Below are 14735 nucleotides of genomic sequence, written 5' to 3' on the forward strand. Positions count from 1 at the left end.
TTGAGATAATCCTAGTTTATCTGAGAAAATCTTGGTTTATCTGAGATAATTTAGGATTATCTATAAAAGTGGTTCAGGCGTGCCATACTTCGCAATACGCTTTTTTTTCACTGTACATTTGCGCTTGTTGTATAGGAGATTTATTTACAATTGATTTATCTATAATTTTGATACGGTTGATTGGTGCTACTCAAGGATACTCTCCAAAGATGAAAAAGAAAGAAAAAAAGGATGTATTGTAATTAGAAAAATGCTGTTTATGTTTCTTCCATATAGTTTATAAGATAATGTATGTAAGTTCTACTGTGTAAACTATTTTATATGCAATTATTGTTTAACTGTTCTGTACATTTTCAAAGCGTATGCTATATCAAATAATGCAAATAAGTACTTTAATAAACTATTGAACGTATCTGTGCAATTATAACGTCAGCTGTGGCTAAATTGACTTTCGATTATATGTCTAGCAAAGTTTAATCAAAAATCTTGAAAGTTCGGACAACGGTCAACCTACGACTTGTAATTTTGACCCGGTTTTAGACCATAACTATATTTGAGCATTCTAAATTTTATTGATAACCCATAAATCATAAATTATTTTGTTTGTAACAGTCAGTTATTTAACTTCAGGGTTACTATGATATTCAGAACTTAGTATATAAACTAATCAAGTCGCTATAATATTAATAGCGAGTTTCTTGATATTCTAGGTGAGTAACTTGGTTTTGAAAATAATTTAGATTTAAATTGTTTTCTTTTTCTTTTATTTTGAAAAAAATAAATACAGTTAATAAGTAACTAATATTTTAATTAAAAGTTTTAACTTAACAGTAACTATTATTGTTATTATTTAATATCTAATAATAATTGTTCGTAGTATTTTATTATTGTTTTCAATTTATTTAATCTTTTAAATTGTACTTTGAAATTAAATTGCAATTACTTTGATGTTTTGTTTATTAAATGAATAGCGAGTTTCTTGATATTCTAGGTGTCAGTCGATCCCGGCCTGCCTCTATATCGACAGCAATGCCATGCAACATCGTAGGCATTGTCTCCGCTAATTTTCCATCCAACATGTAAAGATCCCAATATCAGCTCTCACAGATATAGTCGATAGTCTGAGGGACAAAAACAGTAAACAGAACATGTTACAGTACACGAATATCAATATATTTCTTGTTTTTATAGATGTGTTGTTAGATACAAAAAATAAACAAAGTGTAAATAGGTTAAAAACATTAGAGACACATGCCGTTGTTTATTATGACTGAATCTTCGAACAACAAAGAAGAAAACGATGAAACATACAACAGACACTCTTAAATTTAGTAAGCCGCCAGGATCTACCAAAATAAAAGAATTATTTACGGTCAAATTATTGATTTAATTAAAATCGCCGAACACACCTGTGAATCCGTTTTAATTGGATATATGAAACGTTAAATAAACATAGATGTGTCATAATTACCTAATTAGACCGTTAGTTGAGTAGGGGCAATTTTTCGGAGAGAGAGAAAACATGTGTATCATAAACGGATGAACTGACATACTGGTAAGTTTTAGAAAAATGCATTTAGATTTCGTACAAACATTTTGGGGATATAACTAGTATATATGAATGTTTTCTTGGTAAAACTGTAATCATGGTAATGTGTTCACGCTACTAGTTTTTAGTGTGTCATTGGGTTGATGTCTCATTAAAATTCACACTTTTGAGATATATATATAACTTTACTTTTAAACCTGGACATGTCGCAAGAGTATTAAAAATCCCATGAACAATTATTTATTACATAATCTTCTTTACATTATCAGTAAATATTGTATATTGTATATCGGTTTGATCGCTGGTCAAGCTTAAATTTGCCATTACTCGGCCCCTGATAAGATGTATTTACTTTGTTTGTAAGGTAAATAGACCTGTATACTGGTAAGTAAGTTTACAAGCTTTATTATAAAGTTAAAAGACCTTTACTGATAAGGCATTATTTAAGTAACATGTACCATATATATTTGACAAAAACAAGAATTATGCTGCACGTAAAAAAAAAGTTATGTATATAAAGGACTGCACATTATGAAGAACATAACAAGCAAATAGCCTAGCCATTCCTGTAAAAGGAAAGTTGACTACTAGTATCCGTCATTAACCTAGGCAGCAAACCTACTGTAACTTTTGGAGTGTCGCTCTAATTTTAAAATCTTGTATTTTATGGTTTTGTTTCCATTCATTACCTACTCCTATATGGCTAATCATCTGAATTTTGATTGTTATTTTGTGCTTTTATTATTTTACAGGACAGAATGACGTTCAGTAAGGACTGTGAAAGTTACACCATAAAAGATCCTGAGTATTATGAAATAATTGAGGATGAAATACCAATAGAGGACGAAATGCCCGTAAACGAAAATTGCAAAAGGTTATTTTATAATATCAAACAAGAGAATATTAATGGGAAACATGTCGTTTATACAGTCCAGGAATCTGAAGAGCCCGACGTATATGACATTGACAATCAAACACCGCCTGATTATGATCACAGAGATTTTATTGCGACCTATAGGAAACAAGTGAAAAAATTAAAGTATCGGAGACGGCATAGTTTCCGGAAGTTTTCGGACAAACACACTATGATACAAAACCAGCCGTCACATGCTGCGGAATCAGTAAAACAAAAAAAGAAAATGTCCGAACACAAAATTGAAAAATATTATGAGCTTGGTACTAAAATAAAACAACCAACAGAAGATAAAACGAGGGAATGTCAAATTTGCTTCAGGACTTTTTTGAAAAGAAGCAACTTAAAAAGACACATGGCTGTCCATGCAAATGATCCGGTTTCCATTAGAACATTTAAGAATAAGATTTCTGGCAAAAAATTTGGGGAGAGAAGCAATTATCAAAGTGCAAAAACTCACAATCATAAAATAAAAGAGGATCTGAAGAAGTTCAGATGTAAACTTTGTGGAAAACAGGAGTCGAGTAAGAGAAATTTTGCCAACCATATGAGGGTTCATACAGGCGAACGACCTTTTCAGTGTGAGCTGTGTCATCTCACCTTTAAACAAAAGAGTGGTCTACGACGACACAATAACGTTCACACTGGGGAATTTTTATACAAAGGGAAGCCTATCCAGTGTGAAATATGTGGACGTTTTTTTGGACAAAACCAGCAGTTAAAACGCCATATGAAATATCACAACCCGTCACCTACGAGAGAATACAAATGTGACCACTGTCCAAAAGAGTTCAGTGAAAAGCATCATCTCGTACGACACGCTCGCCTACATACTGGTGAAAAACCCTATAAATGTGATTTTTGCGACAAACGATTTACTTTTCACGCTGCTTATACTTGTCATCGAAGGATTCACACGAAAGAGAAACCTTATACGTGTGGTTTGTGTGATAAATCATTTACACAAAGGTCAACATTGAACTTTCACATGCATGTGCACTCTGGCGAACCTCGTTATAAGTGTAAAGTATGTGGAGAAAAATTTGGTCAGCACCATCGTCTGAAAAAGCACAAACTACAATTAAATCATTGAAGATTTATGTATTTTAAAGCAAATTTTAGCTAAGTGTTGTTACTTAGAATTCGCTGTATACTAGTTTCATCCGCGCATTAAAATGCGATAGTAACCTTTCACTTTTCTTAGCTTTGTCATTACAGACTTATCATCAGTTGTCAGTTATTAATATGTATTAATACAAAAGTTTTAAGATAACAGAATAGACAAGAATCCGAGAGTATTGCATGGCTACATAGTCCCATACCGGTTAAAGATTAGCTGTACTCAACAAAATGCTTACTTTATCTATGACTTGTCATGTAAACAAACAAATATCAACTCAATATATCTTCAAGCATGACAAAAAAAATTTGGAAAACGTTTTTTTCAAGGACCATGAACATTTTAAAGAGAAAAGCACATTACTAAAGATAAAGAGCTTTGTGTCAATCATTAATGTTGGTTCCCAACTGACAGGCTAATTAATGCCAAAGGTATATTCAAACACTTAAGAACAAAATCAGTAATGTTGGTTCCCAACAGGCTTTTTATACCAAAGGTATATTCAAATCCATAATCGCAGACAAACTGACAACGTTATGTATAGAACAAATTTAAATTAGACCAAAGACTCAAATGTCATTTTACACCTAAAACAATAATATCAATAGAGCAAATACACAATAAACAACTTAGATATTTAGGTGGTTTATAGTATATCAGACTTCTTGGTAAACGATGAGCCCAGGATAATATATCACTACTGCTGGAATCTTTCAATATCTGAATGTCAGCATTTTATCTAGCTTCCGATTGTAATCCTATACACATCATCAGTACACAACCCATCTACAGCACGTACAGATGAATAGTTGATTAAAGACAAACAATCTAAGAATAGCAGACTTCGAAGGATACCATCAATACTCTATAAATTGATTCACTTACGAATCTTGAATGCAGTTGGTTAATTAATATAACATATTGATTGATGTGTGGAATGTTTCTGAGTGTGTAGATATCAAGTGCTACAGTATGGTGGAGGAGAAATAAGTGTATCTTATCAACACGATTAAGGTATGTATTTATCTTTTAACGAAAGGCAGTATTAATCAGTCTCTATATCTATTTGCATGCAATACAAATTTACAAAATAATGACATCCTAAAAGGTTAAGAGTATAGCTTAGCAATGTGGGGCGATATTAAATTCACTACCACCACCGATTGCAAAGAAATACCGAAAAGTCATCATTATATAACCCGGTTCCACTAAGCAACATAATTTACATAGCATATGTTATTAAGGCGGAAATGTTTGGGTCGAGACGCCAAGATGACGATAGATTCAAGAGGGTTTATAGATGTTTATCAAAAACTAAAATAAATATAGTACGTGGTATAACTTTAGTAGTAAGCTGTACTTCATTAGTGTTTATATAAAAACAACATGATATCAACCGTTTTAACTTTACTAGTATTATATATTAGATAGAAATAAGGAAAAGATTTGATATGGTTGCATACCAGTGGGACAACTATCCATAAAGACTGCCCAACGCAAAACATGTGAATGATTAGACTCACGGGGCAGGATTTCAACCCTCGAATTTATTTGTGGCTGTGGTACATAATAACACAACGCAAGAATAAACTAAAACCCATTTACAAAATACTAATATACATTGGTATAAGCCACAAAAACAAATGACACAACCACACAACGTATAACGATCTTAAAAAGTACTTGCAATTATTGAAAGTAAGTTCAATAACCAATTTCAACAATAATAAATGGAACCTATGCTATCAATACTTCATATTTTTGTCCTTTTTTATTGTTCAATAAAAAAAATAATTGAAATGGCTTCCGAGGAACACAGCAAATCTTATACGTTGGTTTTCCCGAATCTTAATTGTAATTTTATGCTATTCTCATTTCACAGGATGTTTTGAAACACATGAATTATGGCTTGCATTAAAGACGATGGAAATTACGTTATAAAAGATCCTGAGTTTTATGAAATAAATGAGGACGAGATACCGATAGAAGACGAAATAACCACAAATGAAAATTGTGCAAGGTTATTTTATCATGTCAAACAAGAGTATATTAATGGAAAATATATCGTACATACAGTCCAGGCATCTGAAGAGCCAGACATGGACGACATTGATAACCAAATTCACCAAGATGATTATCACAGAGATTTAATCAAGACCAAAAGGAAAGATGTGAAATCGTATCGAAGAAAGCGTGTTAGGTGTGACATTTGTCTCGGAAACTTTCCGGACAGGCGCACAATGATTCAACACCGCATGTCACATGATGGTGAAAGAGCAAAACAAAAACAGAAAAAGTCAGAAAATAAAAAGAAAAATAACCATAAGATAGGTCCAAAAATTAAAAAAACAAAAAGAGATAAAACTTTGGAATGCGACATATGCTTCAGAACCCTTTCAAGTAAAAGCAATTTAGAAAGACACATGGACGTTCATTTAAGGGAACCAGTTTACAATAGAACATTCAAGTGTCAGATCTGTGGTAAAACGTTTGGAAAGTTCAGTCGATATGAAAGTCATACTCAAACTCACAACTCTGATATAAAAAGGATAAACGTGATTTTGAAAACCACATGCGAGTCCATACAGACGCACGGCCTTATAACTGTGATATATGTGACCGCTCCTTCAAACAGAAGAGTCACATGAGACGTCACAGTCGCGTTCACACTGGAGAATCTGCCTTATACAAGGGGAAGATAATCCAGTGTGATATATGTGGACGAAATTTTGGACAAAACCATCAACTTATTCGTCATATGAAATGTCACTATCCCCCTACCAAGAAAGAATACAAATGCGACTACTGTCCAAAAGAGTTCACCGAAAAGCATCATCTCGTACGACACGCTCGCCTACATACTGGTGAAAAACCCTATAAATGTGATACTTGTGACCGAAGTTTTACTTATCATGCTGCTTATACTTGTCATCGAAGAATTCATACAAAAGAAAAACCATACACTTGTAGTCTGTGTGACAAATCGTTTACACAACTGTCAACAATGAAGTTTCATATGCACGTGCACTCTGGTGAACCTCGTTATCAGTGTAAAAAATGCGGAAAGAAATTTGCGAAGCATTCTGATTTTAAAAAGCACAAAAGAGGATGTACTCATTAAAAATGTGAATTTTAAACGTTGATTAAATGTGATTGTGATTTACTTTTAAGTCCAATGGCAAATATTTCATTCAGGTTTAGGACAAATATTTCATTCAGGTTCAGGACTAGCTGAACAAATCTAAATCATATATTAAGATAGCACCATTTTAGTCACGTGTTTATTTTGCACGAAATACATAATATTAATATTTTCAACAGAGCATAAAGATTGATGGATTCTTACGTTCTTAATAATCTTACTTCAAATCTAATCCTTTGTCCTATTTTTCCATGTTGATGGTATTATTTATGAAGTGTAAAAATATTTTGATATAAATGGACACAAAGGCGTTTGACTTATCATAGGTCAAAATAAAAAAGATACTTGAAATTTTGGTCTTTTTACTGAAGGTTTTGTATACCAGTCCCTGGTGCTCGCCATTTTATGCCACTATGAAACCAGCAGTAGAATGACGTAATTACGCAAGAAAATGAATTTTCCCGCGTTTCGACTAGTAATAGCGGGAAAATGTCTGTATTAACGGTTTGTAAATAAGGTATTGTCCAATCAGGATTTGTTTGTAATCAAAATTGATTACAGGTAAAAGGTATACATGTAAATGTATCTCACTTTCTAGCCGTCCTTTGAAGTGTACACATCAAAATTACATTTTTGATAATAGTTATCAATATCTCAAAGTTGTGGGAGTAGTGTATATTTTTAATTTTTTGAATTTTCAATTTCGAAATGTTATATAGATTATAAGTGTAGTTTTTGATTAGGAATGAAAGTTCATTATCAATGCAGGTTCTCGTGTTGTCCCTATGAGACGGTCTGTCGAAAGATATTTTTGCTGTAGAACACAGGTTTCCAGAGCTTTTATGACCATCAAAGAATGTATGGTTTTATCTCTGGTTTTTCCTGGGCGTGTCTTGGCCGTTGGTACGGGGAAGAACTTTCTTAAGTTAGTTGTAATGATCAATGATTATAAAATGAATGGATGTTTACTTAAACAATGTTTATCATATTTATTACATGTTGTATATCTAAAATAAAATCCGGCGTCCAGCGTACTTGACGGGCTAGTCGGCAAAATTAATATTGTTCTTAATTTGTATATTAATTATGGTAAACGTACATAGTGTTTATGTACGATATGGTGTAGGCCGGTTAGTAGGTAATAGAGTAAATACGTTAACTTTTTGGGGTTTACGTTTGCTATAAAATGATTTAAGTTTAACTGAGCTCAGTTTATATAAAAATGATGCATCTTCCAGCTCACCAATTCAGACAAGGATCAAATAAGGTGTCACGGTACAAAATGAAATCAACACGTTATGCATGAACACGCCCAAAGTTTTTTTGTTATTTTATTTTCATCAGACTGCTTAAACCCCAAATGCATAAGTATCTGAACACATAAAGAGCTTTGTTATCAAAACCAACCGAAAAATAACAAGTCAAATCAATCCAGGGCGAACCTGTCTTAGAAACAAGATTTGTTGGAAGATCAATGATGAAAATTATAAACAACCTTAAGCGACATGGTCACTGAAATTTGGGTTTGAATCGTAACCTTCTGAGTCTCCCCGAACACAATTTTAAGAAGCCAAAATCATATAAAGGACAATCCGGCATCTGTGTATATATCAAAAGTTAAAAAATATGTTTTTTGTGCATAGCATTACTGGTGTTTACTTCTTATATTGGAAACCATGTTTTGGTTTGTGTAATATCTTACATAATTTTGAAATTTGACGCCAGAAGTCACACGTTGATTTAGTTTAATTTCAAAGTACATGTACCCTATAATATTATTGTTTCGTGTAGATTGGTCTCCGATGAGATTTTTTTGCACTAGACAAAGACCATGAAGATCCCACTTCGATATACTAGTATACAGAATTAGATCGTGGTGAGATCGTGGTATGGTCTGGCTGAATTTCAATATTTCATAATTTGCATGTTCGTATCACGACCTTTCTATGATCCTGATAAGATCCTGTTACGATTTCGCTTCGATAGTAACACGTTCTAGTCACGATCGTGTCACGCTCTTTCTACGTCAAAGACCTTACCACGAATTACACAATATCTATACGCTACTAGATTTCCTTGTAGCAAGACCTTTCCGATCGCAATACGATCTCAAGTAACAGCAGAGGTATAAACAGTATGAGGTCGTGCAATTAGCGTGGCTAGGACATACATTTAGTAAAATCGTAACTGAGGACAACAAACCCATTATAGCAGCGTACTAAATAGTGTCTTCCTCTTCGTAGAATAATCGTACCAATGTCGCAGTAGAAGAGTTAGACATATTGAAATCGGGATAGTCTGAGTTATATCGGCGTGGTAAGATCACAGCATAATATTTTCTATTGTATTTCCTGATTGCACCACGTTTCCAATACGATGATTCTACGTCCATCCCGATCTTACTACGTCCTTCCTATGCTTCTAATACGACTAGGTTTTTGGCCACGACTGCACTTTGAATGTTCTGAACATGTTCAAAGTTGGTCGTGGACCTCCACTATTACGAAGATTTGGCACTTCCAGGCCTTCTTAATACGACCTTACCAAGACAACCACGATCTTTCTACGAGTTTCACATTTTTTCATAATTTCTGAGATCGTAGTGGGATCTTGATCCTATTGGTCATGTTGGTATTGGGTACAATAAAGAGTTCTGATTGATCTGAATTTTATTATAATTAATATATATATAAAAGCAATTTTTTCTACATTTATATCAATTTGTTATAATCGGTTATCATTCTCTCATTCGTTGACTGTTTAATTTTTATACAGATAAAGCATGCCCTGTCAACCTTGGTTGTCATTGATACCATTTATCATGGCAGTAAAAGGAAAATGACATAAATCGAAAAACAACAAAAAGAAGACCACCAATGTCCATGAAGCTGCAGGCTCCTGGGTTCTGCCATATTTTATGTCGGAGCAATTAAGGTGAATCACTATTTTCAGTACAGCTTAGCCCTAGTATCAGATTGGTGTACAATTAAAGCCTGTAAGATTCGGTTTAACATCTAATATCATAACAAATACTAACCATTTCAAGTTACGTTTATACATAAACAAACAGACAACTTGATGTGACAGAAAAAAAGCTAAAGGAACTTTCAGGGTTTTTTTCCATTTCAGAGTATTTCAGAGTAACAATACCAGTAAGGTACATGTACACAAGCAGTAGATTCGGTTTTCTTACAGAGTAACCCAATACCTACCTGTTTGTATTTTTATCTGAATACATGCAGCCTCTAGACTATTCAAATGTTTACGAAAATCAATATTTTTGAATATATATAATATGTATACATGTTTTAAACGTATTTTGCTCTAATCACATTAAAGTTTCAATTAATATTTCAACTACCAGGGCAGTTGTAGCAAATTTTACAGTTAAATAAAGACAACTAGCTGGATTCCAATTTCATTTTAAATTGTTTCAGAGATTTTCTAAGTACTCACGAGAAATTACCAGGAGAAATGGTGCACCGTATGAGGAATTTTCAGTACAAGAGAGACAAGTCGTGTCAATTATTGACCTTAGGAGGCCGGGATTGTGAGGCGTCAGACCCACCCCTTTTAGTATGACACATTTGGTCGATTACTGTTTAGGAAATGACTGAAGCATGACAGGCGCGGGTCCCTTATAGGCAATCAGTGGGCACCCCTTCTGGAAATTTGTTTTTCATCCACTGGTCTGGTCAGTGGTCAACACGCCAAACTGTGCGGACAGAACTGAATGTTCAAACGATTTAAATTGTATGCAGTCAGGTTTCCATCTCGTAGTTTATGCGTCTGGAATCTCATCCTACTTTAACATGCACGATTAAGTAAACACCTACCTGAGAAGTAACCGTTCTTTTGCTGCCCATTGTCCACGTGGATTTGTTTACAAAAATCTCTGTCAATGTTGATATTTGGTAGGAAAAATCGCACGTTTTATCAAACATTTATGTGATTACAGTAATAAAATATGAGTCGTCATGTATAAGGAGACGATCGTGTTCCGAAAAACAGTTTTGATTTTAATAGCTTGGTTACCAACTTGAATATGATACAAGTTACTTTTTTGTCTCATTAAGTAAAAGAAAGTACAGACATGTTCACATTCCAACTGAGATTACGATAAAACATGGGTTTTAATAATCTTGCCATTCCTATGATTTTTTTTACTAAGTAACATTAATTTCAAAATACACATTATTTTAATTAATTGAATTTGGTCAAAGTTCCTTTTACTTTATATGCTCACAAATGTTGGCTTTTTTTTTTAAACCATTCGAGAGACATTAACTTGTAAGTTTGATTGGTTTTTTTTTTTTTTTGTTGGTTTTTTTTCAGATGTGGCACATATCAATCTAATCATAATATAAATCTCTCATCAGAGATTTCGTTATTCTCATATGACACAAGTTACGATGGATCTTTATTTCAATTTGATGTGTGGCACGTGTGAATTTCTTTTATATCTCAAATTTTAAAATAACTTGATCTCTTTGATCCTTAATTGCCGGCATAAAAATATAACACACTATTAGGACCATCGGGATGATCCCCCGGCTTTTTGTGGTTTGAGTTATCTGCTGACACCATACTTATAGACTAAAATTGATTAAAGAACAAAAAATAATAAATCTTAGACACTGCAAGAATCTTCACAGTTTCACCTAAAAGAAAATGTTCAATATTGTTAATTTTTCAACCATAAATTCATAACTATTAGAGATACTCGCAAAATAAAATGAAACAAAAACATAAAGATTTATTTAGATGTAAAATATATCATCCTCAATATAAATAATGGTATGACACAGTTGGATAAAACAATAACACTCTTATTGGAAAGTTAATGGGAGGGGAAAAAACGATCAAAACCGCTGCATGGGATAATTTCCCGACTATTGCAAAATATAACCATAAACTTGTTAGAGGAAGAAACTTACTTCCAATAAATATATGTCAGATATCCCCATTATGATTGAAGGTGCAAAGCAAGCAGAAAATGCATGAATCTGACTGAGATATCCAAGAGGAAAAAACACGTTAGGAGATGACGTGTCTGATTTTAAATCAGTCAAAATAATATTATTTTTTGAAAAAAATTGTCAACTGTGTTTTACAGATCGTCGTGTCGAGTTACAAGTTGTATGCTATTTTTCAAAGACCATTTTTAAAGTACCTTTTGAAATTAACAATTTCTAGGTACAGAACAACTTTTATTTGAATTATTAAAAAGTGATTTTGTTGACATATCTTGGTTATATAGTTCTTCAAAACGCATTTTTTTCAGTAAAATTTGATATTCCTGCAAAAAAAAAATCACATATCTAAGGATATTTTCAGGCATGCTTTCTATTAGTAAATGATAATACAAAATGGATTTGTCAATGCCATCCTTTCAGCCTTTTTGTATAGATATAGATAAGTTTCTGATTTGTTTATATACCGATATCATTGCTTACACACTTCAAAGTTTTTATTTGTTTATACACCGATGTCATTGCATACACACTGTAGTTTTGTTTAGTGTCCATACAACGATACCATTGCTTACACACTGAAGTTTTCTATTTGTCAATACACCGATATCATTGCTTAAACACTGAAGTTTTTTATTTGTCCATATACCGATGGCATTCCTTACACATTGAAGTTTCTGATTTGTTTATATACCGATATCATTGCTTACACACTTCAAAGTTTGTATTTGTTTATACATCGCTGTCATTGCATACACACTGTAGTTTTGTTTTGTCAATACACCGATATCATTGCTTAAACACTGAAGTCTTTTATTTGTCCATATACCGATGTCATTGCTTACACACTGAAGTTTCTAATTTGTTTATATACCGATATCATTGCTTACACACTTCAAAGTTTTTATTTGTTTATACACCGCTGTCATTGCATACACACTGTAGTTTTGTTTTGTCAATACACCGATATCATTGCTTAAACACTGAAGTCTTTTATTTGTCCATATACCGATGTCATTGCTTACACACTGAAGTTTCTAATTTGTTTATATACCGATATCATTGCTTACACACTTCAAAGTTTTTATTTGTTTATACACAGATGTTATTGCATACACACTGTAGGTTTTTTTCTGTTCATCAACCGATATCATTACTTACACTCTGAAGTTTTTTATTTGTCCATACAGATTTCATTGACTACACACTGAAGTTTTTTTATTGTCCGTACACCGATATCATTGCATACACACTGTAGTTTTTTATTTGCCAATACACCGATATCATTGCTAACACACTGTAGTTTTTGAATGCCCATATACCGATATCTTTGCATACACACTGACGTTTTTGATTTGTCAATACACCGATATCATTGCTTAAACACTGAAGTTCTTTATTTGTCCATATACCGATGTCATTGCTTACACACTGAAGTTTCTAATTTGTTTATATACCGATATCATTGCTTACACACTTCAAAGTTTTTATTTGTTTATACACAGATGTTATTGCATACACACCGTAGGTTTTTTTCTGTCCATACACTGATATCATTAATTACACTCTGAAGTTTTTTATTTGTCCATACAGATTTCATTGCCTACACACTGAAGTTTTTGAATGCCCATATACCGATATCTTTGCATACACACTGACGTTTTTGATTTGTCCATAAACCGATATCATTGCATACACACTTTAAAGTTTTTATTTGTTTATACACCGATGTCATTGCTTACACACTATATTATTTTGGTGTCCATATACCGATATCATTACTTACACTCTGAAGTTTCTTATTTGTCCATACAGATTTCAATGCCTACACAAAGTTTTTTTATTTGTCCGTACACCGATATCATTGCATTCACACTGTAGTTTTTGTATTTGTCAATACACCGATATTCTTGCATATACACTGGAGTTTTTTGTCCTTAAACCGGTATCTCTGCTTACACACTGAAGTTTTTGATTTGTCCATACACCGATTTCATTGCTTACACACGGAAGTTTTTTTATTTGTCCATACACCGACGTCATTGCATGCACACCAGAGATGGGTCCGGTTACTTTCAATGTAATTGATTAAATTACAATTACTTTGTCATTTGTACGATTACATAAAATTAATGAGTACATCATTTGTGAAAGTGTCTGATTAAATTAATGATTACATTGGCAAAGTAATCATGATTACATCTGATTACAATGAATTCAAAAAAAATACATTTTGCATGATGTGAATGAATAAATGCTAAATATATAACTATAGCTTTTTTTAGAAAGTATTGTGTTTGCTATATTATAAAATGATAATTCAAACTTCATCTATTTAATAAACCTCAAAAGTTCACTTCATACATACATGAACATTGTGTCACTGGTAACGACCCATTGCACTTTATCATTATTAATCTCTGAATTATTTTGACTTCAATTGTATATAGCTTTACCACCATTTCTAAATACCATATTTTTTGTTTTAGCATCGTTCACAGTTAAACCCCATTTTTGAGTGTACAATAAATGTGTGTCTAACATATCTTGTAAACCTTTTACAAAATCAGAAAATAGTATCATATCATCGGCATACATAAGCAAAATTAGAGACAACTCCTGTACTTCATACGGTACATTACCGTTATTTAAAAATTCCATTTCAAAATCGTTCACATATAATAAAAAAAAAAAGGATTGGAGAGAGTACTTCCCCTTGCATTAAGCCAACTGTACTCGTGAACTGCTCTGAATAAAAACCATCAATTCGTACACATGACTTCACATTTGAATACATTGATTTTAGTAATGATAAAAGTTTCCCAGTTATACCAATTTTTGGCAATTTCAACCATAAATTCAGTCTACATATTGTATTAAACGCCTGTGTGTAGTCTACAAAACAGCAATACAAACGATTCTTACTAGAGAGTGTTTTTTGGATGACAGTTAATAAACTAAACATCGCATCAACTGTACTGCTGCCCGGCCGAAATCCAAACTGTGCATCGGTTTTAATGTCATAGGTATCGGACCAA

The 14735-nt window shown here is 32.8% G+C and overlaps 2 protein-coding genes across 3 annotated transcripts in view; both read left to right on the plus strand.

Moving 5' to 3' along the window:
- Positions 1–7092, plus strand: part of LOC134710804 (zinc finger protein 271-like) — a 31291-nt gene extending 24199 nt beyond the window's left edge. The window contains exons 5-6 of the mRNA XM_063571203.1: positions 2302–2403; positions 6131–7092. Of these exons, the coding sequence (XP_063427273.1) occupies positions 2302–2403; positions 6131–6703 (675 nt within the window). The 3' untranslated portion in view covers positions 6704–7092. The remainder of the gene's footprint in view (positions 1–2301; positions 2404–6130) is intronic.
- Positions 646–3621, plus strand: LOC134711552 (zinc finger protein OZF-like). Of its 2 annotated transcripts, XM_063572202.1 has the most exons (3): positions 646–710; positions 992–1555; positions 2302–3620. In XM_063572202.1, the coding sequence occupies exon 3, from the start codon at positions 2308–2310 to the stop codon at positions 3553–3555; it is 1248 nt and encodes a 415-aa protein (XP_063428272.1). In that variant the 5' UTR covers positions 646–710; positions 992–1555; positions 2302–2307; the 3' UTR covers positions 3556–3620. The 2 variants fall into 2 exon arrangements, with proteins under 2 accessions (XP_063428272.1, XP_063428273.1); XM_063572203.1 differs by lacking the exons at positions 646–710; positions 992–1555 and adding an exon at positions 1840–1933 and having other exon boundaries at positions 2302–3621.
- Positions 7093–14735: the final 7643 nt, after the last annotated feature.

The sequence above is a fragment of the Mytilus trossulus genome, chromosome 3, assembly GCF_036588685.1.
Source record: "Mytilus trossulus isolate FHL-02 chromosome 3, PNRI_Mtr1.1.1.hap1, whole genome shotgun sequence".
Lineage (NCBI taxonomy): Eukaryota > Metazoa > Mollusca > Bivalvia > Mytilida > Mytilidae > Mytilus > Mytilus trossulus.